We start from the raw sequence: 26,726 nt of genomic DNA, 5'->3' as shown, positions 1-26,726 counted from the left end.
ACCGGTAATAGCCCACTAGCGATACCAGTAAAATAAAAGTTTCTCATGGTAACACCCGCCGTTTCTAAACGAAATGCCAACAAATACTTTTTTGAAGAAGAAATGCCAACAAATATTATATGCAAAAAAACTAAGTGACATTTAGTGAAAAATTAGTGACATACGAAAATAACTTATAGAGAGTAAATAATATATTATTTTATTCAAATTTTTTGAAATACCTCATGATATACAACATTTACGGTAGATTTTTTTTATAATCAGATTTTTTTTCCTTTATACAGTAGAAAAATGAATTAAAAATGTCCACTACATCAAGATACTTTCAACAAATTAAAATGTCCATATTGACCTCCCTTACATAAAACCAGCACAAAAAAAAAAAAGAAATTAAATCGAACCATCAAAATGCAGCAGCACCACTTTTCAAACACAAGTTGAATTCTCTTCACACTCAACAGGATTCTAATGGATTGCATCAAGTTGTGAGCACAAGAGAAGCCTGATCTTTTGATAATAGAAACAAAATTTTGTTACGAAGAAAGGTATACTCTAATACAAATGGCAGAGAGTGATAATCCACGAATCCTATTGGGATAGTAGAAACAATTTTCATCCATGAACAATAAAGAGTGTTATTTTCATATGTACTGTGTTGTCATATTATTTGAGATAGATTAATGAAAGCTAGCACATTAGCCTTGTAATGACTAATTTAGGGTAGGTGAGTGGTGCAAAGAAGACAAACAATTTAGTTGGCATATCTTTGAATATGATCATTGAACCAAGAAATCTCGCCTCTGAGCATACAAATTGAAGAGGTGAAACAATGTGATTGGTAGTGGTAGACAATATGTGATATATTCCTTCATATTTGTTATATATATCTCCTTTATCATCTTCAATTCTTTCTCTTGTAATAGCTTTTCTAATCATTTTACCCCTCTCTTTTACAATAATTCTGCAAGAAAAGAGAAAAGAAAGGAAAACATGAGATATCCAAAGAAAAATGAAAATAAATGCATTCCACATTTTGGCCAACCATACTAACCTGCAACTTTAATTGGCAAAAAAGCTCAGTTTATAACCACACTCCCTCTGAATAGACCAAACTTATTAACTTATTCCACTTCAAAAGAGAAGTGCAGGCCAATCTTTTTCACTCAATAAGAAACTTTCAAGTGATCATTAAACCAAGAAAATCCATTGAAAAAATTATAATATGCATTGATAAAGAAATTGTGAAAATTATAAGTAAAATGTAACACCAAATTTTCAATAAAAGTCAAAACAAAAAATTATGAGATCTAAGACAATATAGCAATAATAAAACAATGTAAATCAAATAAAAAAAACAAAATTATAACATGTTGAATATTGAAGCAAGAAAAACAGGGTCTGAAAATAAAGAAAAAACAAAAATTATAGCATGTTGAATATTGAAGCATAATGACATATAGCATGTCCTTTCCATACTACTATGATTACAGCATTAATACAAATGGAACAATATGAATGGATTATAAGTCAATACAAAATCATAAAAATTGAAAATCCATGTACCTGGGTTTCCAAGTTCTCAAACTCTGCCAAAACTTCCTCTTCATCTTCTACTGATAATTCCTCCCCAAGTATTGCATGAATTTCTTTCAAATTCAACAAAATAATGTAAACCATCAGCAAGTTTCAAATATAAACAAACAAACAAAAAAATGCAGGAGATGAGAATTTCCAAAGAAAAAGTAGCAGCTAAATAGTAACAACACAAAAAGCTCAATCAAACCAGTACAATTTTAATCCCTAATTCCGACCCCCAAAAAATTGTAATGAGTCTGGAGGTGGAAGTCAATTTTGAAAAGCAACGAGAGTAAGGATAAATAAGGGTGAACTCAAACTTACATTGCATCCATAAGCTTTAGCTTCAGCAGTTTCATCCATAAGTTTCTGAACATCCTCGATGTTTATCTCACTTTGTATGGCTTTCATTGCATCATTACCGGCCTTCAAACTTTCAAACACCGCCATTTGTTTGCTTGCCAGTTCGATATCTGCTAACTAAACCAAGGAAATAAATGTAAGTATCTCTTTTAGACAAAAACAAAACAAAACAAAGAAGAAAACTTTTTTAATAAATGACAGAGAAGAGTAAGTCATTACTTGTTGCTCAACGTTTATTAGTCAGGCGTCAACTTGCTTCAACAATTCTTCTCGTGTCTTTTTTTTCTTCAATGCCAGCAAGGCCCTATCTTTCTTCTTTTCAAGAATCAAGTTTCGTGCAGCTTGCTTTTCTGCTTCAATAACAGCATCAAGCTGGAAAACAAAGAACACATATAGTAAATAACTCAAGCAAGGCAATGTATCCTCTCTTAGGTACTTCAATACATATGTCCTATCTAAAAATTCTACTTCATCAACAACCAGATAATCAAGAGCCATAAGTTCATCCCATCCGAGTTAATAACCAAAAAAAGTGCAAGCATCGGCAAAGATCACCAAGGCAATTTTGACAACATTTTGTACTTGCTGCAATTCAATTTTTGGCATGTACCAAGGCAAGTCAGAAATATACTTATTCAATTAACAGTTGGCATATGGAAAAAGGAATCTAAATGGAAAGAGTAGAAAAATGAATTCAATTAACATGCTAGTACACCATTTTTATTAATACTTGAGTTCAATTATTATTTTTATCTAAACTTCTTCAGTTCAATTTTTCAATTCCCTTTGAACCCTAAAAATGAAATTATGAGAAATTTGACACTGACAATGAGAGTGGAAGAACATATATGTCATTATTCAACATGCTTCAATATTCAACATGTTAAAAATGCAGTGGTTAGGAACTTTGTAGAAACACAATCTATAAGAAATAAACACTCAGTACACAAAGAGTTAGATATAATTAAAAGGAAAATGAACAATAACAATAGCATAAAGAACACATTTCTATACCTTTCTCAGCCTTAAGATCAGGAATAAATAAAGAAATAGCAAACACCTCCAAAATCCCATGTGCATTTTTCCCATTGCATCACCGCCAGTAATCCACTGAAGTTGCCTGAGCTGCATAATTTTGGTGTGAAAACTTGGATTGTCATCAGGTATTTATATTTATATGCTATCAATAAAGGATAAATATCGAAAAAGGAAATAAATTACTTAGTGATTCACACATAGTTCCATTGCATCCATCACAATTTTCTTTGTAGACATTTTATCAAACACCTATAATGCATTTTATCTCAATTACTAATTCTATTTCTATCCACACTAAACTACACTTTTATTGCTTCAAACAATGATACATCACACAACAAACTTATAGCAGATAACACCACATAAAACAGTTCTGTGAACAGTAGCAAAACAAAAACAATAGAGAATGACTACCTGTGGGGTTTTCCATGAAGATGCAACTTACCCAAAAAAAACCTAATTTTCAATATGATCAAACAATAAAACATTCAACAAAAGAATAGAAATATCATAACAATAGCCACTGGATAAGTAGAAATCCAATTAGGAGGGAAAATTATGGAGAATCCAAAATTCAAATAACCCTAAACTTGTTTGAGGGGGAAATTCTATCTCCACCAGTCACCAGATCAACCCACCCCAGATGAACCTCTCAATAACACAAGGATGGAATTCGACCAAATTCATTGAATTTTCTGAATCACAATCCTAGCATATGCAGTCTCGCAGAGCTTCTTCTCTAGACACAGAACGCAAAAAAAACAATTTCTGAAGATCAATTTTTTAACACTTTCTACATCCTCTCAAGATCAATTTTTTAAAATTTTATTTTAAAGTTTTTTAATTGAATTGAAGGTTTCTGAAGCTGAAGTTTCTGAAAATTCATGATAATCAATGGAGTTTCAAGTCTTAAATCTATGTTTCATCACCTTGGAAATTTCAAGAATGGTCAATCACCAGCTTCAGAGGAATCAATAGAAGTTATGGAAAAGGTTGAAATTGAAGAAAAAGTAGAGTCATAACAAATCAAAAAAATACAAAGAATAAAAAGAAATCATGAACAATAATCAGGAAATGGAAAAAATAGGAAGTAAAATAAAATCCAAGTTAACAAGAGCATAGAGAAGAAAGGGAAAAAATATGGTATAAACAAACTTACACTAAAATATATAGACCTCAAAATCTGACGGCCATTAAGAGTTGCCACCGGTGAGAGTCTGAGAGATACGATAGGCTCTCTCACCCTAGCATGAGCCGTGTTTGGTTGGACGATATTGATTGAAAGGCTTCAAAGACAAAGTATTATATATTGATGGTAGAGTGTGAGTCCAAAAAATGCATGTAGATTTTGTTTTCTGTTCTAATACTTTAGAATCGTGCTCCATTTTCATTTTAGAGCTATGTTATTTAAACACAAATTTGGTCAACAGATATTTGACAATGTATAAATATAAGAGGAAATGAGTGTGCACACAAATTTATAAAAAATATTATATTATTTAAAAAATAAAAAATTGTATATTTATTTGGTTTGTGTCTAGAATTTGTGTTGATATATCATTTCTCTTCTTTTTATTCCTGCTGTCATATTAAAACATTATGAAATTTGATTCAATCCATGTTACATTAAGGCCTATAAATAATATATACCCCTATGTAATTATTTAGAGGCTATTAATTTGTTTTTTGTGAGACCTAAACCAAGGACTTGCATTGCTTTATCTTTAGGCCGACCCTGTGAGTTCCTCCAATTTTGTGATGTTGGGTTGGTGGAATAACTCGTCGTTTTGCTTAAAATACGTTTAACATTAGTCTATTCTATATTGTACTTTAACGAAACAAACCATTGTTGTTCGGAAAAAAAAATAAAAATGGAACAAACAATTGATTTGTTAAAAGAGCACCGCCATCTCTTATCTCTGGTATTATAAGCTTGTATACACAAGCAAATCATAAACCTAATTTGTTTTCCCTCCACTATTATCTTGCAATTTTTATTAAAAAATAATATAATTTTGTCTTGATTAGGATTCAAACATGTGGCCCTTCAGTGCACGACAATATTTTCAACTATACCAATTGTGATTAAAATTATGTGCAATAATTGATAAGCATCATCGATTTTCATAGGAAAAATTTCATACAACAATTAAACACTATCAAATTACATTGCACAGTTTAAACAATAAAAAACCGATAATTAGAAATCTAGCAAATCATCAAATCATACATTTTCATAGTGTTTATTTTTCGAAAAAATTTACTTTTTTTATCCTAATTCAATATTTTTTACTAATTAACCAAACATGTTAACCATTTTCTTAGTGTTTTTGTTTTACGGAAAGAAAAAATCATAGACTTAAAAGTTACTTTTTTTTTAACTAAACATGCTAAGAAAAATATATCTTTTTTATGTCTTTCTGAACTTAAAAGTTTGTTCATGTTGAGGAGTATGATTGATCGTATTACTGCAAATATATATCAAGGTGATATTTATGCAAATAGTAGTTGACTCTAGGTATATATCAACGTGACTATATTATTAATTACGAAAAAAATCACTGATTCACATTTGTTTCTTTTGCTAACAATGTATCCTAACCTTTTCGGATCAAAGAATATTGTTTTCTGAATGAGTTTTGGGTGTTGGCGATGGAGAAATTGATGATGACAACGACGATGATTTAGAACTTGACATTCCATCAGATTTATTGATTCCAAATTCAGGTGATCCTCTTGCTTCTATCGTTGAAAGCACATATCCCCAATTTTTACAAAACATGAACGATATAACGTGTTTCCAAAATAAAGCTATATTAGCTCCTAAAAATTCAATAGTCGACACAATAAATGATTATATGTTGGATTTAATTCCCGGTGAAGAAAAAATATATTTGAGTTATGATACTCCACTCACACAGAATGTAGATGGTCAAACAGTGGATGATGTTCATACTCCCGAATTGTTTAACACGATTTTTACGTCGGGACTCCCAAATCACAAGTTGAAACTTAAAGTTGGAGTTCCTGTTATGCTATTAAGGAATTTGAATAAAAAATTAGGATTATGCAATGGAACAAGACTTATTATTACAAGATTGAGAAAACGTGCTCTTGAAGGAAAAATTATTTCAGGAAGTAATATTGGTGATTAGGTTTTCATACCTAGATTTTCTATGATACCATCTGACGTAAGAATTTCTTTTAAATTTTAACGGAGACAATTTCCTTTAATGATTTCTTTTACGACGACTATTAATAAGAGTCAGAGACAATCTTTAAAGCATGTAATGTTGCATGGGTACTCCATTTTAGATTAAGTACCGGTAACGGGTACATACCGAGTACCGGTACGCGTATGGTACTCCTCCGGTACGCACCAACGCCGTACCTAATTTTTTTTTTTTTGCAATGGGTACACGCTTGGTACACCTGTGGTACACGCGTGGTACACCAATCCAAAAAAAAAACACGTTTTTTTTCTTCTCCTTTTTCTTTTATTAGTTTTTTTTATAGGAAGATTTAGGTTTTTTAATTGTTTATAATATTAAAGTAGCAACTACTGCTAAAAATCAATAACAAAGTAGTCGTCGGAATTATTCACTCATTCATTGAAAATGAATAGGCTCAATTCAAAGAGAGATGAAGATCTAGTTGTTATTCATACCAATCTTCGTCTTCTCTCGAGAAAGAGAAATAGTAATACTTATAATGAAAGTGCAACAAAAATGTGGGATATTCGTAGAAATGAATGAGATTTATTTAATACTTAGTTGATATTCTTGAAGTTGCTAGTCTTTCTCGCGGTGAACCTAACTAGAGGTCGCTCGTTTTAGTGATGGCGGAGTGGGAAACAATTGACTCTTTTTGAGCTAATTGCTTTTTAATTTCATATTTTGATGTTTCGAACAATTTAAATTATTTTAAAAGTGTAGTGTGATATTTTTTATGTTTAATTATTTGTTTTAACAATGTAATTCTCCTATTTAATATGTATAATTATATATTAAAAAAAAATTATAGAGGCGTACCCGTACCTTTATTTTTCTAAAAATGACGTACCACGTACCGGTACCGGTACCCGATACCGGTACCGTACCCGCACCCGGGCAACATATTATATCTTCTGTCGCCAGTGTTTTCACATAGTCAGCTGTATGTTGCGATTTCAAAAGTTACTTCTAAAGAAGGATTAAAAATATTGATCGTCGACGATGACGGCGAAGATATGACTAAGACTTCGAATGTGGTCTATAAGAAAGTCTTCCGTAATATACCTTCCTTTGTATGAATATTTATCTAAAATTATTGTTGAACTATCGTTTAATGTTACTCAAAAAATTTCATATACCTTATATTATTGCAATTATCATATCGTAATTTATAATTACATATCTTACGGCTAATTAGACTCGTGCACCACACGGGACACGGGTCTTTGTTCTTTTTTTTTTTTTTTTTTGGTTTTTCACCACCAGTTGAATCTGGTTTGGGGGTCAGTTCTGGCATCAAGTGGTTCCAGCCCCCTCCCGATCGCAGTTGTGGGGGATCGAACCGCGGTCCTCCCTACCAAGTTCAGCGCCAATCACCACTGAACCAACTAACGATTGGTATACACAAGCAAACTTTAATCCTAATTTGTTTTCCCTCCACTTTTATCTTGCAATTTTTATTAATTAAAAAATAATACAATTTTGTCTTGACTAAGATTCAAACCCGCAACCTTTCAGTGCAAGGCAATATTTTCAACCACTATGGCAAGTATACCAATTGTGATTAAAATTATGTGCAATAATTGATAAGCACCATCAATTTTCATAGGAAATATTTCATACAACAATTAAACACCATCAAATTACATTGCACAGTTTAAACAATTAAGAACCGATAATTAGAAATCTAGCAAATCATCAAATCATACATTTTCTTAGTATTTTATTTTTCGAAAAAATTTACATTTTTTATCCTAATTCAATATTTTTTACTAATTAACTAAACATGGTAACAATTTTCTTAGTATTTTTTTTTTACGGAAAGAAAAAAATCATTGGACTTAAAAGTTACTATTTTTTAACTAAACATGCTAAGAAAATATACTTTTTTTTATGTCTTTCTGAAGGAGTATGATTGATCGTATTACTGCAAATATATATCAAGGTGATATTTATGCAAATAGTAGTTGACTTCAGGTATATATCAACGTGACTATATTATTAATTACGAAAAAAATCACTGATTCACATTTGTTTCTCTTGCTAACAATGTATCCTAACCTTTCCGGATCAAAGAAGATTGTTTTCTGAATAGGTCTTAGGTGTTGGCGAAGGAGAAATTGAAGATGACAACGACGATGAATTAGAACTTGACATTCCATCAGATTTATTGAATTCAAATTCAGGTGATCCTCTTGCTTCTATCGTTGAAAGCACATATCCTCAACTTTTACAAAACATGAACCATATAACTTGTTTCCAAAATAGAGCTATATTAGCTTCTAAAAATTCAATAGTCAACACAATAAAATGATTATATGTTGGATTTAATTTATGGTGAAGAAAAAACATATTTGAGTTATGCTACTCCACTCGCACATAATGTAGATGGTCAAACAGTGGATGATGTTCATACTCCCGAATTTTTTAACACGATTTCCACGTCGAGACTCTCAAATCACAAGTTAAGACTTAAAGTTGGAGTTCCTGTTATGCTATTAAGGAATTTGAATAAAAAAATTAGGATTATGCAATGAAACAAGACTTATTATTACAAGATTGGGAAAACGTGCTCTTGAATGTTTTCACACCATCTGACGTAAAAATTCCTTTTAAATTTCAACGGAGACAATTTTCTTTAATGATTTATTTTGCGATGACTATTAATAAGATTCAGGGACAATTTTTAAAGCATGTTGGGATATATCTTTTGTCGCCAGTGTTTTCACATGGTCAGTTGTATGTTGCGATTTCAAGAGTTACTTCAAGTGAAGGATTAAAAATATTGATCATGGATGATGACGGCGAAGATACGACTAAGACTTCGAATGTGGTCTATAAGGAAGTCTTCGGTAATATACGTTTCTTTGTATGAATATTTATCCAAAATTATTATTGAACTTTCGTTTAATGTCACTCAAAAATTTTTATATACCTTATATTATTGCAATTATCATATCATAATTTATAATTACATATCTTACGGCTAATTAGTGTATATCACCATTCATGTTGTAACATGTTTTTTTTTTACGGAATTTTTGTAACATGTTAAAATACCTCACGTACTAGATTTGATAATACACTTTAATTAATAAAAAGAAGGAACAATATGCCCTCTTTTTTTTACGAAGGAAAAATGTGCTTAGCAACCGAGAAAATGGGAAAATTGTGCTTAGAACAAAATGAAAAACAATTTATTCATTCAATCATTGAATAGAGTATTATTACATTGATATGTAACAGTTTTACACTGTTAATTTATTTGGTCGGCAACACCAATTGACAAATTTGTTACAGCAAACACTTGCAATACCATATGGATGTGAATATTTTTGTGCATTTTCAGTGGCATCATCATGATTAATGCTTTGTACCGTTACCACAAAAATACTTGCAATAGCGAAGAGCAATATCACCAACTTCAAAGAGGAATAATCCATTATTATTTTGCTAAAACTTTAAAGAAAATGAAAGTTAGTGACTTGAAATGAAATGCAAGAACAACGTATACTTATTTATAAGTAGAGGGAGGAAGGATGGTCAAAATAGTTTTTTTTTTTTACTATAAACATATATGCAATGAAAATATATTTTTTACCGTAAATACGTTTTAAATCCTATGTATATTAAAATAGATAGATTAGTTACAATATTAAATTTATTACTTATAAGCTAAGTTTTTTTTTAACGGCAAAATTATATTAATAGTGGTCAAAGCAGAAGGGAGTAAGTTTTTAATGCATATATTTCTCTTTGACTAAAATATTACTCTATGTCCCAAAATAAATGACCTAGTTGACCGCATTCACATTTGTCAATGCACAACGTGGTGAAAGCCAAAAAAAATAAAAAAATAAGTTATTTATTGTTTTTTTTTTTTACTAAAAATAAGATATTCATTCATTCCAATAATTGATAGAATACATCAGATGCAAATAAAAATTCAACTTCACTAAAAACGAAAAGAATGAATCTGCAAACAAACTCACAGCATCCAAGTTAATAGCATACAACGGCAAAATGCCTACAAGTAATATGATAAAATCAAAGTCACCAGAATGTCCGTGCTTTCGGATCTGCAACGTTGACGTCCAAATCATTGATTGAAGTTGATCTTTCAATATGAACTAAACAAACACCGCAACACAACGGATAATCCAAAACATCGCACCATCAGACGCCGATCAACACACAGCCGCACTTAGACGACTAAAATCACACCAAAAGAAAAAACTAAAAAACTTGGTTATGTGAAAAAACACTTATTTAGATTAAACGGGAGGAAAATAAAATGCGAAGGGGTGATTTTAGGCAAAAAAAAAAAAAGGACCTAAAACCATCCCTCACCACTCAAGGAAGAAGAAGAAGGAGACTTGAAGAAAAGAAAATTAGGGCCGACAGAGAGAGAGAGAGCGCTTCTTTCTCGAGCGTTGTTTTTTTCCTTGTTAGTTGTATATTTTGAAAATACTCGTCGAGATAAATCAAACTAGGGGTGATCGTATCCGAACCAATCCAAAAGTAAAACCGTAAACCGAACTAATCCAAACCGAAAACGCAAAAAAACCGCATTTAGTTTAAACCATACGGATGATTTTTCTTCTATACCGCGCGGTTTGGTTTGCGGTTTTCATTTCAAAAAACCAAACCAAACCGCAATACTTATCTCTATCAACTAGTAGCAATCAACCTATTAACTAAACCAACTTAGCAAGCCCAACCAAAATTGAGTCTATAAAATAATAGACTGTCAAAATATATCATTTAACGCGATCTAAAACTATACTATTGTTACTAAAAATAAGTTCTTATGTATATGGAATTTCTGTATATGCATATTATATCACGTAAAAAAATAAAATAAATTAAAATTTTCTAATGTTATTTTGTAACAAGTTGGTAATATCGTCATATTTTTTATATCGCGATAAACCGCACAAATCGAACTAACCCTAACCGCATTGGTTTGGTTTGGATGATGTTTTAAAAACCAACCGAACCACTTGCAATTTTATCTCGCGGTTAGGATAACTTTTATGTTCAAAACAAAACCACACCGCGAACACCCCTAAATCAAACATCTCATATGCTTATATTTGCATGTATATATTAGTAGAAAAATAAGGTTAAAGTAGATCATATGAATAATACACTAAGTCAAAATTATGTCATTCAATCTGGGACGAAATGAGTATTATTTAATCTAAGTTATTAATGCATATATTTCTCCTTTAACGTTATTTTTGTTTGGAGTAGCCCCTTTTTTTTTTTGTTTAAACTTTGGACTAGCCCTTTATTTCCAACAAAACAATAAAAATTCTCTTTTAACTAAAATATTATTATACAAAACAATAAAAATTCTCTTATAACTAAAATATTATTATTTATTAATGCATATTTTTTTTGGTACAACATATATTTCTTCTTTAACTAAAAATATTATTATTTAGTCCCATGAGCTTGACTCAGTTGGCGGGACATTGCATTATATATGTAGGAAGTCGGATTTTGAACTCCGATCATTTCACTTATCCACCTTAAGGGCTCGTTTGGTGCGCAGGATAGCATAGTGACAGGATAGGATATAAAACAAGATAAGGATAGGATATGATAACAACAGGATAACAGTTATACTCAGTTATCATATCATGTGTTTGGTGCACACAAGATAACAAACATGATAACTATTATATTTTGTTTTTAATACATATTTGCTCATAATAATATGATAAGATATATAACATATTTAATTGACAAAATTACTCTTGTAAAACAATTGTTATTTTTTAAAAATTATTTTGTAATACTTTGAATTTTATAAATAAAAAATATAAATAAGTAATCAAATAACTTTATATAATTTAAAATAAAAATCATGAGAAAATAATCAAGTTTAATTTTTTATATGAATCATGATCAAATAAATAACTCAATAATATATACATGTTAGATAAGCCAAATAAATATATGATATATCTCATACGTAAATAATAAAACTACTATTGCAAAAGAATTATATTTAATTTTTTATAAAATTTAAATTAATATCCCTATTTGTCAATTTTTTAATAATCATTTTACTTTAAAATATTGTAATTTTAGTAAAATTTTGATTTTTTAGAATATATAAATTACAAAATTACCCTTGTGAGAAAATCACATATATATTTAAAAATTAATTATTTTATTATTTATATTTTATTAATTTTATTTTATGTATTTTAAAATATATTTTACAAAATAAATCAGTAATTTTTTTTTATCCTATCCTGCTGGTAACCTAGCTCAAATTCAAGATAAGAATTATAACTAGAGAGACAGGATAGGATAAGCTTCAGGATTAACTTATCATATCCTGCTGTATCACCAAACACTGGATTGCGGCAGGATATGATACAATTATCCTATCATGTCTCTTATCCTGTACACCAAACGGGCCATAAGGGTGGAATTTCTAGCCACCAGACTATTTGACAAAAAAATTATTATTTATTATAAAAAAATTTATTTAAGCTAAGTTATTAAAGCATATAATCTCAGAAATAATAACAGTATCCATAAAATTTGGTCAGCATCTCCGATGGTTAGGGATGGCAGGAAAACTCAAACCCAATAGACCCACTCAAACCCAAATCAAGTCAACGGGCAAAACCCTAGTTGATTGGGTTTGGGTTCGGGTGGCACCCGAATATATGGGTGTGGATTTGAGTAGTATCAAACCCACACCCGAAACTCATTCACCCACCCGTTTATATATTAAATTACCTAGTTACCCCTATGTATTTTGCTCCCTTTTAAGTTTTTGAATGATGTACTAGTGCATGTTGTAGTGATGATAACATTTGATGAATTGTTTAGTGAGAAAAAAAACTATTTTAAAATTTACAAACTATATTACCAAATTATGATACATTTTGCATTTTATCAAATATAGTTCGGGTCGGGTTTGAGCAGATAATCAATTAAGCGTGTTCTTGTTACGGGTTTCGGGTTTGGGTGAAAAAACCCGAACCCAGCGGGTGCGGGTGTGGGTTTCATTTTCCCACCCGAACAACATTTGAGTTTGGGTGACACCCGAATATATGGGTGTGGGTTTGGATAGTATCAAACCCGCACCCATATGCACCCATTGCTATCCCTATCGATGATGATACCACTTTGGGTATCATACATTATTAACAAGTGGTCCCTTTTATATTTATTTTTTTAACTTACATTAATGATACGATATCTTAAATAAGGTACAATATCATTATTTTTTTATACTCTATGGGTGTGTTTGATTTGTTAAAGGGTAAGTACTGGACAGAACAGTACAAGACAGAACAGCACAACGCATGACAGAACAGCACAGAACAAACTTTTGGGATATTGAACATTTTTTTGTCTTATACGATATTTTGTTAATAAAATGGTATTTTGGCATTTTAGACAACTTGTACTGCGGACAAAAAGTTGTGCTGTGGTTTAGTGAGGTACAAAAAATTCTGTTTTTGTCCTGTTCATTGCTTCCCAGTTTGTCCAGTTCCTGAAACAGTTTTACAATCAAACACAGTACAACTACAGTTATCCTGTCCATTCCCTTATTTTTAGCGAATCAAACGGACCCTATGTCACGTCATGAAACTCAAATGATAACAAGGAAGTAACCCATTTTTCATATAAGAACATTGACGCCCATTGTAGGGCCCAATAAAATATACTCAGGCCTCAAATTCACATGCAGGACATGGGGAGGAATTTTTTTTTTTCTACCCCAACAATCTTCATTCTACCCCAACATATTTTTTAAAATACCCAATATACCCTTATAAAAAATTAAATTTTTTTTTTGTCGTATTATACTGTTCCGGTAGAATTTTCATCATCCCAAAAAACTGTTCTGGTAAGTATTTATCTTTACCGGTACACTTTTTAAAAGTGTTCCGGTAGAATATTTTCCAGTCATAATTGGTCACCGGAACACTTTGAAAATATGTTCCGGTATAGAAAAATTGCAGAAAATTTTTGTTACCAGAACACTTTCAAAAAGTGTTCCGGTATGTTAGATGAAACCAACTAACGCTCCTTGCCGTACTGGATTACACCTCGCTGCACTCTTGTACCATCGCCGTCTGCATCTTTCGTCGCCGTTTCAAATGCATCTTTCATCATATCATCAGTTGACTTATACATACTTATATTATATTTCATTTATCTTTCGATTCAACACCATTTATAATGTTTTTGTGCTTTATTTTTTCACTTGTTTGCATTGCCTTCAATTCAACAGGTTTTTTTTTTTTTTTTTTTTTCTGTTGCTATTTTAATAAGTGTTCCGGTAAACACTATCTCTTCGTTCGATGCGCTGAAGAAACAAAATGTCATTGGTCATAGGAAGACAACAACTGCCTTATCGATTCCTGGGAGACCGAGTCTACCAAACTCAGATTCATTAGCAGCAGATCAGGAACATTATGTTAGTATATTAGATAATAGTCTATCTGCAATTACCTTATGTTAGTCTATTAGATAATAGCCTATTATATCTGGTTTTGAGCTAAGCTATCAACGATAACCAGGAACCTTGATATGATGTTTCTTTCTATTTGCAGTTTTTAGAATCAATCAGAAAACAGGAAATCGATGCGCTGAAGAAGCACAATCCCATTGGTCATAGGAAGACAAAAGGTGCCTTGTCAATTCCCGGGAGACCGCGTCTACCAAACTCAGAACATACCGGAACACTTATTAAAATCAAGTATACCGGTAAAATCAACATACCGGAACACTTATTAAAAAGTGTACCGGTAAAAACATACCGGAATATTTTTTAAAAAGTGTACCGGTAAAATTAACATACCGGTAAAGATAAATACTTACCGGAACAGTTTTTTTGAGGATGAAACAGTGTACCGGAACAGTATAACACGACAAAAAAAAGTTAAAATATACTAATTTTTTATAAGGGTATACTGGGTATTTTGAAAAATATGTTGGGGTAGAGTCAAGATTGTTGGGGTAGAAAAAAAAAATTTCCATGGGGAGAACCCGAAGCCAAGCCCAACCAGAAAAGTCACAACTCTACAATCTAAACTCAACTAATATTTTACATTATAAGCTTGTATACACAAGCAAATCCTAAACCCTAATTTGTTTTTCCTCCATTTTATCTTGCAATTTTTATTAAAAAATAATACAATTTTGTCTTGACTAAGATTCGAACTCACAACCCTTCAGTGCAAGACAATATTCCCAACCACTATGGCAAGTATATCAACTGTGATTAAAATTATGTGCAATAATTGATAAGCACCATCAATTTTAAAAGTATATCATATCGAAATTATTGTTGACTATATTATTCATCACGAAATATTTTTATGTCTTTCCTAATCAATGATTTTTTTCTACCGGATCATAAATTTAGAGAATAATTATCATGTGAGATTTGAAAAGTTATTATCACGTGTGATTTGGAAAGTTATATATATATTCTCATACTATAACACCTTCAACAATATTGAAATCTATTAAAAAAAAACGTATTTCACATCTCAATGTCTCATGTTAACAACTTCACCACAATTCGACTTAATTTACTCAGAGGTGTCTATAAACTTTCATTCTGTTTTGTGATTTATTATCTTTATTCCTGAAATTGATATTGTTTTAAAACTTTATGCTAACTTTATATATATATTATATTTAAACAGATCCTTTGAATCCCAATTCTTTATATGATCGGGAGAAGTTAGTTAATGAATTGCAAATTAGATATCGGACCTACTGTGTTGAGTTTTGCGTAACCGAAGTTAGTATAGTTTCAACTTTTTTAATAGATTTTTTTTACACCAAAATTCTCAATTATTTATATTTAATTTAATTTTATATGTTATTTCTATTAAAATTATGATACCGGGTATTGATATTAGGATTTTCACACACGATACAATTTTGCATTTAGTGACAAGTCACAATGATCGTGTTACAGCAAATCTCTATACATCTGGTAATGGAAGCGACAAGTCACAATGTTTTGATGAAATAAAGATGTATTATGACTGTAGATATTTGTCGGCATGTGAAGCTACTTGGAGGATATTTTCTTTCGATATCCACTATAGAGATCCTACAGTTGAGCGGCTTAATTATCATCCTGAAGATGAGCACACTGTTTTCTTTCTATGACACTATCTGACGTGATAATTCCTTTTAAATTTCAACGGAGACAATTTCCTATAATGATTTCTTTTGCGATGATTATTAATAAGAGTCAGGGACAATCTTTAAAGCATGTTGGGATATATCTTCTGTCGCCAGTGTTTTCACATGGTCAGTTGTATATGTTACAATTTCAAGAGTTACTTCTAGAAAAGGATTAAAAATATTGATCATCGATGACGACGGTGAAGATACGACTAATACTTCGAATGTGGTCTATAAGGAAGTCTTCTGTAATATAACATAATTTTCTTTGTATAAATATTTTTCCAAAATTATTGTTGAACTATCGTTTTATGTTACTCAACTTTTTTCATATACCTTACATTATTGGAATTATCATATCTTATTTTATCATTATACATCTTACAGCTAATCAGACCCGTGCACCGCACGGGTCGATGCTCTAGTTGAATCATCATCTCAAATAAAAGGATCAATTTTTGCGTAAGTAAAACTAGGTCACAAAGTTAACATAGTACATAAATACATATATAGATAGAAAAGAATGGTTATAAAGAAAATATAGAAGAAAAACCTTAGGAATATGATGGGATCGGAAAGTATGAAAGAAATGTGTGGAAGAAGGATGAGAGAAAGGAATCTTCGTCGTCGTCTTCCTCCATGTGAGCTGTTTCTGGATCAAACAAGCTTCTTTGCCGCACTTTAAAATTGTCCTCCAAAACATGTCTCTCTACACCACGATGCAACCACTCTTTCAGTTGAGGGTTTAACCAAGGTTTAGTTTTGTGCCTAATCTTATAAATTAAGCTTCAATGCACTTTTAACCCCTGGTTTCTCAATGGTACTATTTTAACCCTCTAATAATTTTAATTGTGCCTAAACTTTTAGCAAATAATCAACTAATTTTATTTTTGTTTAGTAGATTATTTTCATTATTACATATTAAAAGATTTATGTTTTGTACCCAAAAATAAGAAGGAAAGATTAATTTTTCAAACAGGAACACAGATGCATGGGCCTATGGTGCTCGAACTATATACATGATCTTAGATCGAAAATTTTAGATCGAAATTAATGCATACTTTAGACATATAAACAAAGAATGGAATCTCTCAATTCACATGAGATAGTAAATTTGAGCCACTAAAAATAAAGGAAATGATGTATGATAACAAATGCAAGAAAAATGTTAAAGATTGAAAGAGAAAACACGAGAGAGAAAAAAAATGAAGGGAATCCATTATAGTAGAGACTAGAGAGAATGCAAATAGTTGCTAGGCAAAATATGGTATTAAAGCAAAGAAAAAAATAAATAAGTTACTAAATAACAATCCAAAATCAAGCTTAGAAATTAGATTTTTCCTTATATTCATTCATTTAACATTTTTTGTTCAAGTGTGTAACATTATAGTTCCAAAGTTTTGCAGTAGTTGTTTCAACTTTCAATTGTTCAAATACCTCTATGATGTACAAGGTATTGCAATTTTATCCTAAAACAGATTAAATGATTGGATTTAGTAACATTAAGCCTATAATATTGGGTACCAAACTACACATTCAACATTGCAGACCACAAGTCATGAATCATTAACGTGGTCTTAAAATTCACACTTTGATAAGTTGCTAATCTTTGTCCCCACCACTATAGGTTTCATATTGAGAGTTGATACCAACATATTAGAAGTCCACTCCTATTTTCTTGGCTTTGGTTTGAAAACACTCCACAAGTAATATTTTTGGGAGATTCCTGAAAAATTAGATATTGAATCAAACACCTTGACATAGCAAAATCATTCTAAAATTTCTGCAAAAGGATAAGTTTTCTAACAACGTACGCCTATCATCCGGAGGCAATAAATGCGAAGAAAAAATGAAGATATTCAGGTTGTTACTGACGACTTTGAGAGCCTTGTCTTGTTCAATTGCTTCGTTCAGCACACGATTAAAGTTCCTCTCATCGCTAATCACCAAAATATTAAGGGAAATCCAGAACACGACATTAACAATTAATATGCAAAAAATAATCCATTGAAGAAGCATACCTTGCATATTGGGGAACAAAATAGAGCGCAATATCATCACTATTAGGTGGATGGACGTCAAAACTTTGAGGCCAAATAACCCGTCTTGGTAACATCTCTACATCAAACACTTTAGGGAGCTCTGTTACTGCCAACTTGAATTTTGGAGAAGCTTTACTTGACATGTACGCAACAAGATGAAAATGTGTTGCATTGTTCAATCTAAATTGCCCCCTATAAATGATAAAAGAAAACAAAGAGTATAACGAAAATGAACGACTTGCATAAACAACACTCTAAAGGCAATTCAACAATATTATTGAGAACTTTGCATCAATAATTAAGAAAGAGAAAGATTCAAAGTAAAAAAACTCAACAACATAGAAAATACAGTTGAAGATCTCACGTCCAGATAGGATCCCTAAGTGGCTGAGCACGACTATGTTCGTCAAACTCTGGATAATGAAGGAACTGAGGCATTGTGCTTAAGACTTCAGACTCGGCATATATCTCACAGTCCATTGCTTGCTTGCCATATGATATATTCGAAGGATCTTTGACTTTAGGTGAGTCAGGCTGCTTTAAAAGAACATTTTCATTTTCAAGGGTCGGCAATACCTTGTCAGTCTCATTGACTTTAGGTGATTCAGGCTGCTTACAAAGAACATTTTCATTCTCAAGGGTTGGCAATACCTTCTCAGTCTCATTGACTTTGGGTGATTCAGGATGCTTACGAAGAACATTTTCATTCTCAAGGGTTGGCAATACCTTCTCAGTCTCATTGACTTTGGGTGATTCAGGCTGCTTACAAAGAACATTTTCATTCTCAAGGGTTCGCAATACCTTCCCGGTCTCTTTTTTAGCAAGGCATCCAACACTTTCTCCTTCATTTGATCTAAAAAGTGTTTGTTTTCTAAATGCACAACTCTTCTTTTTCATTATCATCCTTTTATATTTAGCTTCAGTTGCATAACTTATGCGTTCGCTTTTTCTTGACGGTTCAGGTTTGCATTTTGGGATATTTGGAGTACAGTCCTCGCATCTCCAGATTACTTTCCCATCCTCATTCCGGTGGATCTTCTCTAGACAATAACTGCAAATGTATATGCTATTTATTAGGCATATTTTACAAATAACAGGCAACAAAAACGGTAGACAAAACATCTTAGACTACAGTTTTATCATGGCACACGGGCCAATTTGAGAACAGTCCAATTATCCGCTGAAAACTATATAGTAGTACTTCAGAATAGTGAGCCTAATCAGACCGCACATCAATATATTATATATGTATAAATTGATGCAATGTTAATTCTAATTGCGAAAAAAGTAAGCTCTAGAATCAGCATACAGCTTGACTAATATTAAGATACTAAGCGTGCTGTACATTGTATGCACCAAGTTTGTCACATATATAGTTGCTTCGAGAGCCTCTTAGGAATTCAGTGAAATATTTGCTACCTGATCTTTTAAATCCACAAATGCAGTTGTAGTTTATGAAGCTACAATATATCTCAATGTGTTTGGTTCCTTTACAAAATAAATTATGGAGGCTATATGTTGATATCTATGCTTAACAGTCCCATAAGCTTCATTAGTGGTGATCACATTATATGTTCACTTTCTTCTAAAATTACCTCGATCATAACAGTTCACAAGCTGTAATTCCCATTTGTAGTTACTCAATTGGAGCCAAGAGATTTTAGTTCATACAGTTAATTAAGATAACTACTCAAATTTGAAAATCTAAATAAAATAGGCATTAGCCAATGAAGCTCTCATATCATATGTGATCATCTATTATATTCTTAGCATCTGATCCAGTCATTTTTCAAAGGGCCAAGCAAATTTATATTCCTGGTCGATTTTAAAAAGAACTTCAAGGGAAAAAATAACTACAGAGAAACTGCATTTGCAATTGTGACAATCTGACAGACATTTTCTATAAGTCCTCAAGTAACGAGATTGGTGTGTGTGCGCGAGCATGCGCTCAAGCTTGATGTAATGCTATACTTATAAACTAAAATTTCTCATATAACTATTTTTAATATATTTTTTTACTATAATCTTGTTTTACCTTATAAAAAAATTCTAAATCCAATTACAGCTACATAGAATCAGAACTCATTTTCCCAACATAAATCACAATGTCGTTGATGATTCGAATAGTCAAATGACAAACATACCTATGTTCAGCACAAGCTTTACACTGGATACAGTATATGAGGAGCTTTGAATCTCCTCTATGACCACATGTTAGACAGACATTCATCTGTGAAGATCATTAAAATAGTTATAGAAACACAAGAACCAGTTAGACATGTGATTAATTACTCACAACTCACAAGCATGAAAATAATTGAAAGCCTGTGTCACTTGCAAGTTGCAGCAAATTTCTACTGTATCAAGTTACTACAACTCTTTAAAAATATCAAAAGGATATTTGGGAAAAATACAAACATTCTAAAGTCAAAATTATTGTAACATTAGAATATTTGTAACCTTCTTCCAAATCCATGCATCATCTTTTTGAAAGAAACAAAAAAAGATGACAACTTTACTGAAAATTACTGTAACTGACACATTTAATGTTGCTTTTTGTGTGACAATTATAAGAATATGCCCCTATTTTTGCAGCACATCCTCCATTGAATTTCATAATATGCACATATTCGCAACTTCAAATTATATGCTTCTAACATGTTTGGTTACTCTCTAACTATAATTGATTCTGTCTTTAAAATTGATTCTAACTTGAAACTAGAATTAGGAGCATTTAAACCTATAGTTAATTTTTAGACTAAGATTTATTGTTGAACTTAGTTTTACCTAAATGTATCTTTAGCAAAAAATCAATTCAACTTAGCAAAATCAATTAACTCAAAATCAACTTTAGTCACAAAATCAACGGCAATACCTTCAAATTAACAGTTGAGTGAACTGAAGGGAACAAAGATTAACAATGAAACAGGGTATGAAAATGGAGAATAGAACAATGTTACGAAAAAAGGAAAGAAATATATATGTATTTGATGAATAGTATAGTATACTATACATTGTGTTTGTAAGGTTGTGGTTGACGATACCTTGTTGGATGCATTGTTGGTGAGAAAGTGAACGAACAGAGTGAGAGGAAACCCTAAAAAGTAACAGAGGATTCTTGTAAATAAGAAAGAAACCAGAAATAGCAATGAGAATGGTACGTACTACGAGTGGGAACTTTGAACAAGTTTTGGTTTTCCCAGAAAACGACAATAATTAGAAGAGAGAGGGAAAAGGGCTAAAAAGTTTGTTATTTATGCTCACTCCTAGGCAGGAAATCTATAATCTATAATCTATAATATGTAAAAAGCCAGACATATTTGTCTTTTTCTCTCCTCTTCTCATGCATTTGATATTAAATGCTATTATTACAATAATTAATAATTAAATTAACTAAATTAATATATTTTATAAACAATTCATATTTAATTAGTGAAAATATAATTTGTTTTTATCTGTTTAAATATTAAACATTCATATTCAATTTTATAAATTAATTTATTTTTATCCATTTAAATATTAAACATTCATATTCGATTTTATAAATTAATTTATTTTTATCCATTTAAATATTATACATTCATATTCGATTTTATAAATTTAAAATATTATACTTTTATCACATATACATTTATTTTTATTCAAATAATGATGTACATTCATATTTGATTTTATAAATATTAAATATTATATTTTTATCACATATAAATTTATTTTTACTCAAATAAAAAGGTTTTTTTTTAATATGGTTATAAAAAAAAGGCGTTTTATTTTGTTTTTATTTTTTACTTTAAAAAAAACGCGTTTCATTTTGTATTTGTGATAAAAATAAATGTAAAAGGCAATTTATTTTGTATTTATTTTTTATTTCTCTCAAATAGTAGATGTGTTAACTAAATTATTTTCACAATTATGATTTGAAAAATAACACACGCATATATTTGGAAATTGTTGATCAAGTATGATTGTTAATCAAATATGATTACTGATTTACAATTCTGTCAAAACTGCATTAAAGAAAATTAAACAATATTAATGAATTGGATTATACCAAATATAAATTAAGCAACATTCTATATTTATGTTCTACTATTATGTCCTATTATTATTATTATTATTATTATTATTATTATTATTACATTTTATGTTATTATTTTACATCTATAAATAGCGAGTCTCCTATAAAGTTTTATTCAACAAATTCAACAAATTCTTTGTTATTTGTGATTGCTCTGCTTTCTTTCGATTTCATTTCATTTCATTTTGATTTGATTTTTATTTAATATTATGTTCAATTGAATAGGTGAGAGATTTGCCAAATTTGTGGAGGTTTTTTTTCTTTCGAGATCCCCTATATTACGCGAAGGCTTGACTCACGAAAATTCACTAAGTCGTGCTAAATCTGAAGTGTGAACGGTGATATACATTTACTGATATTAAATTATATATTGATTTTGTACCGGTTTTATTTGTTTCTAATTGTTTAAAATAAGTTATCTTTTAGTGGCACAAATCATAATGTCTGTGATTCTCCTTTCCAGTCTTGAGAGCTTTTTTTCAAAGCAATATGTACACGTGGCATTCCCACGTTCATTCTTCTTTCGTATTGTTTTAGCAATAAATGAATTAAATAATTTTTTGATTTTTTTTTTTGCATTTATTCCTCACTATATTTATTTTTTTTGAATTAATACACCATTAAATGACCTGTATTTCTCATTGTTTTATGGCATTAAAACGTACTGGCATCTTTATGAACAAAAAAAACGTAATGACATTATTATATTGGTCGACTACAATTAACGGAATTAAAGAAAAGAAATTAATGATTTTTGTAATAATTAAAAATGTCAAATTGACTTTAGTATAGAAATTAAAATGTGATGAATAGAAATTACCGTGAATAGAAATTAATTGAATTACAAATAATTTGTAACCGTAAATTACTAAAATGTGATGAATAGAAATTACTATTATTAATCATCCTTTATATATATATATATATATATATATATATATATATATATATATATATATATATATATATATATATATATATATATATATATATATATATATATATATATATATATATATATATATATATATTATTTTCGCAATTATGAATAGAGAAATATCACACGCATATATTTGGAATATATTTAGAAATTGCTGATCAAATATGATTATATGATTATTGCCTTAAATATTGTCAATACTACTGTAAAGAAAATTAAAGAATTGGATTACTATATGATTGTTGACTATGTACAATGTACTGCATCTAAATTGTTGATCAAATATGATTATTGCCTTAAATTTTGTTCGATACTACAGTAAACAAAATTAAAGAATTAGATTACTATATGATGGTTGACTGTGTACAGTACAATGTACTGCATCTAATTGCATTAATAACATGTGAATTATTGTCAATATTGCCTAACAATGTACTACATGTAACAAAATAAAAAAATAATTAAAATATACTGCATCTATAAATAGACTGTCTACACCAAGTTTCTATTCATCACAATCAAAACAACCTTACTAAGTTATTTTCCTAATTTAATAAACGCGTTTTCCTAATATAATAACCATGTTGTCATAATCTAATTCCCATTCCAATTTCAAATTGAAATGTAAAAATGAATGAATATTAAAGGTCGATTTTTTATTTTGGTTATAATTTAAGGGGATAATTATTTTGATTACCAAATTGAATTTTTTTTTATAAGCTAATGGATGAATATTAATGGTCAATTTTTTTTGGTTATAATAATTTAAGGGGATAATTATTTTGAGATACATCTTTGTCTATAAATAGTATTTTTGAGTCTAACATCACGGTTAGTATTCTCGAAATTCTTCTTTAAACCTGTATTTTTTTTTTCTTTCTCTTTGGTGCTTTGCTATTCTGATAAGTGTTTGAAAGGATTTTTGAGTAATAATGAATCAAAGATCACAAGTGATATTGTACTAAGTTCTTTTTAATTTTTTTTTTTTACTAAGTTCAATGTTTAATTTCTTGGTTTCAGGTGAAATATTGTCGACCTTTTATGCAAGTGCAGTTGAAGCTGTGATTTCTTAGTAACCTGTCTTGCTGCTACTTTCTTTTTGATCCCTTCCTGGTGTTACTGTGATGTGCTTGGATAGATTTTATATTCTGTTTGCTTAGCATGATGCGTTTTTATGAACATGTATTTTTAGTCCAAATTCATTTATTGATTTGTGTAATTTTTTTTTTCCTACTTTTTTTCCATCATACCAAATAGACTCATAGCTTTCGTATATATGATTTTTCAAATATATCTTTATTGTCTTTATATTTATTTTCTTTTATCAAATTATGTGAAGTTTTGATTTTTATATATTCTATTGCGTTTTATTTCAGATCGAGGGACGAAGTAAGTAAAAATGGCAACTCATACAAAGAAGAGCCACGTTATGAAGCATTACAAAAGGCTTTGAGATAATGAGATGTTTAGATTTAGTGTATAAGAAATAGATTTAGTGTATAAGAAGTAGAATGCAAACTATTTTGTTAAGTCATTCTTTTTTTTTTGTTAAGATAGTGTTTTTTTTCTTTGGCACATTGTTAGTAGTGTTTTTTCCATTAAGTATTTGTATTCAATATATTTCTCAATTATCATATAATTTTTTTATTTATGGCTTAAAAAAAATTATTTTTCGTGACGGGGGCACAAAATATTTCTTTGGTTTATATGTTTTTACGTGGTTAAGATTAAAAGTTGCATTTTAACTTACCATCTCCAAATTTCGCAACTTTTATGTACAATTATTATCTTTTTTGTGCTAGCTTTCTCTTGGCAACTTCTTTATGATCGAGTCCCGACGAAGGAAAATCTTTTGTTGAGAGGTATCATTAATCATGATATGGGTGGTAATTGTGTGTGGTGTGATGATTCGCTGGAAACTTCGAGACATTTATTAATGCATTGTAAAGTGGCTCATGTTGTTTGGTATATGCAATCTTCAAGTGGTTAGGGGTGTTGATTGTGATGCCGCCAAATCTTTTCTATCTTTTTTATTGTTTTGGAGAAGCAGCCTTATCTAAAAAGTCAAGAAAAGGTTTTAGATTTGTGTGGCATTCGGTGCTTTGGGTGATTTGGAAAGCAAGAAACAATAAGGTTTTTAATAATATTGTTATGGAGCCTTTAGTTATTATAGAGGAGGTGAAAGTGACTTCATGGAAATGGAGTTTGGAGAAATTAAAGATTTCTCCGTGTCTTTTTTATGAATGGAATCTAGAGCCCGACATTTATTGTTGATAGTTTTTTAGACATAGTGTTTTGATATTGGCTGTCTGGTTGGTGGGGGGAGGCGTTTTTGCCTCTGTTTTAGAGTGAAAATCCTCCCTTTCTTAGTTTATTTTTATTTTGTTTGCCCTCTCTTGGCACTTCTTGTGTCTTGACTGTTGATTAATAAATCTTTTGCTATTCAAAAAAAATTATTATCTTTGCTATTCAAAAAAAATTATTATCTTTTTTCAGCTGTCATACACAAAATCATGGCTGGAATTGGCTATTAGTATACTAAAATTATTCAAAACTTGCCCAAAGAAGCTATTAAAATTAGCGTTGATGAGTTTACAGGAGGTAGACAAAAATGAATTTCAATGCCTTCAAATTGTTGCTTAAACAAGCTATTAATCTTTAAGTAAAATTGGAGAAAGAAAATTCTCGATGTTAATGTAAAAATACAGTTCTTGACTCAGATTTTTGACACAAATATCCTTTTTATTATTAAAATACTATAATTACCTTATACACAATTTATAACTATAATACAAGTTGTTATATATATTTTTTTTTTGGGTCCATTGTTATAAAAATTATTCTAATTAGCTAAAAGTTATTATAACGGACACCAACACTCCTTAGATTAGGCGTGTCCGTGTCCGACACCGACACTTATGATTACACTAAATTATGTCATTTTTCCAAATTTTTATCGGTGTCGACGTATCAGTGTCCGTGTCGTGTCCGGTGTCTGTGCTTCATAGGCAGAGCCAAAAATATTGACTTTCCTATCTTTCCAGCTATAAATATTGTCTTTGATTAAGAATTTATTTCACAATGATTGCTTTTATTTTCCAGATTTGTTCATCAAGTTGAGAGATGACTAGAGGTAAAAATTATCATATTTCTTCTTTTTTTTTTTTGGGCACATATTATCATATTTCTTCTAATATATTAATATGGGGATCCATTTTAATTTTGTAATTTATCATGTGATTTATATTTCTACTCATATATTAATATGAAAATCTATTTTTTCAAAATTT

The 26,726-nt window shown here is 30.2% G+C and overlaps 1 protein-coding gene and 1 pseudogene across 2 annotated transcripts; both read right to left on the bottom strand.

Annotated features, from left to right (window-relative positions):
* Window positions 1-176: 176 nt before the first annotated feature.
* Window positions 177-4,095, bottom strand: LOC123914994 (annotated as a pseudogene).
* Window positions 4,096-17,680: 13,585 nt separating this feature from the next.
* LOC123916594 lies at window positions 17,681-21,644 on the bottom strand. 2 transcript variants are annotated; one of them, XM_045968084.1, is made up of 6 exons: window positions 21,463-21,603; window positions 20,563-20,648; window positions 18,783-19,469; window positions 18,398-18,610; window positions 18,191-18,315; window positions 17,681-18,102 (listed from the first exon to the last, which is right to left on the bottom strand). In XM_045968084.1, the coding sequence occupies exons 2-6, from the start codon at window positions 20,646-20,648 to the stop codon at window positions 18,047-18,049; spliced, it is 1,167 nt and encodes a 388-aa protein (XP_045824040.1). In that variant the 5' UTR covers window positions 21,463-21,603; the 3' UTR covers window positions 17,681-18,046. The 2 variants fall into 2 exon arrangements, with proteins under 2 accessions (XP_045824040.1, XP_045824039.1); XM_045968083.1 differs by having other exon boundaries at window positions 17,705-18,102; window positions 21,432-21,644.
* Between the last annotated feature and the right edge of the window lie 5,082 nt (window positions 21,645-26,726).

Source organism: Trifolium pratense, linkage group LG3 (assembly GCF_020283565.1).
Source record: "Trifolium pratense cultivar HEN17-A07 linkage group LG3, ARS_RC_1.1, whole genome shotgun sequence".
NCBI classification, from domain to species: Eukaryota; Viridiplantae; Streptophyta; class Magnoliopsida; order Fabales; family Fabaceae; genus Trifolium; species Trifolium pratense.
The sequence above is the reverse complement of the archived record's forward strand: the minus strand, read 5'-3'. Positions and strand labels throughout refer to the sequence as shown.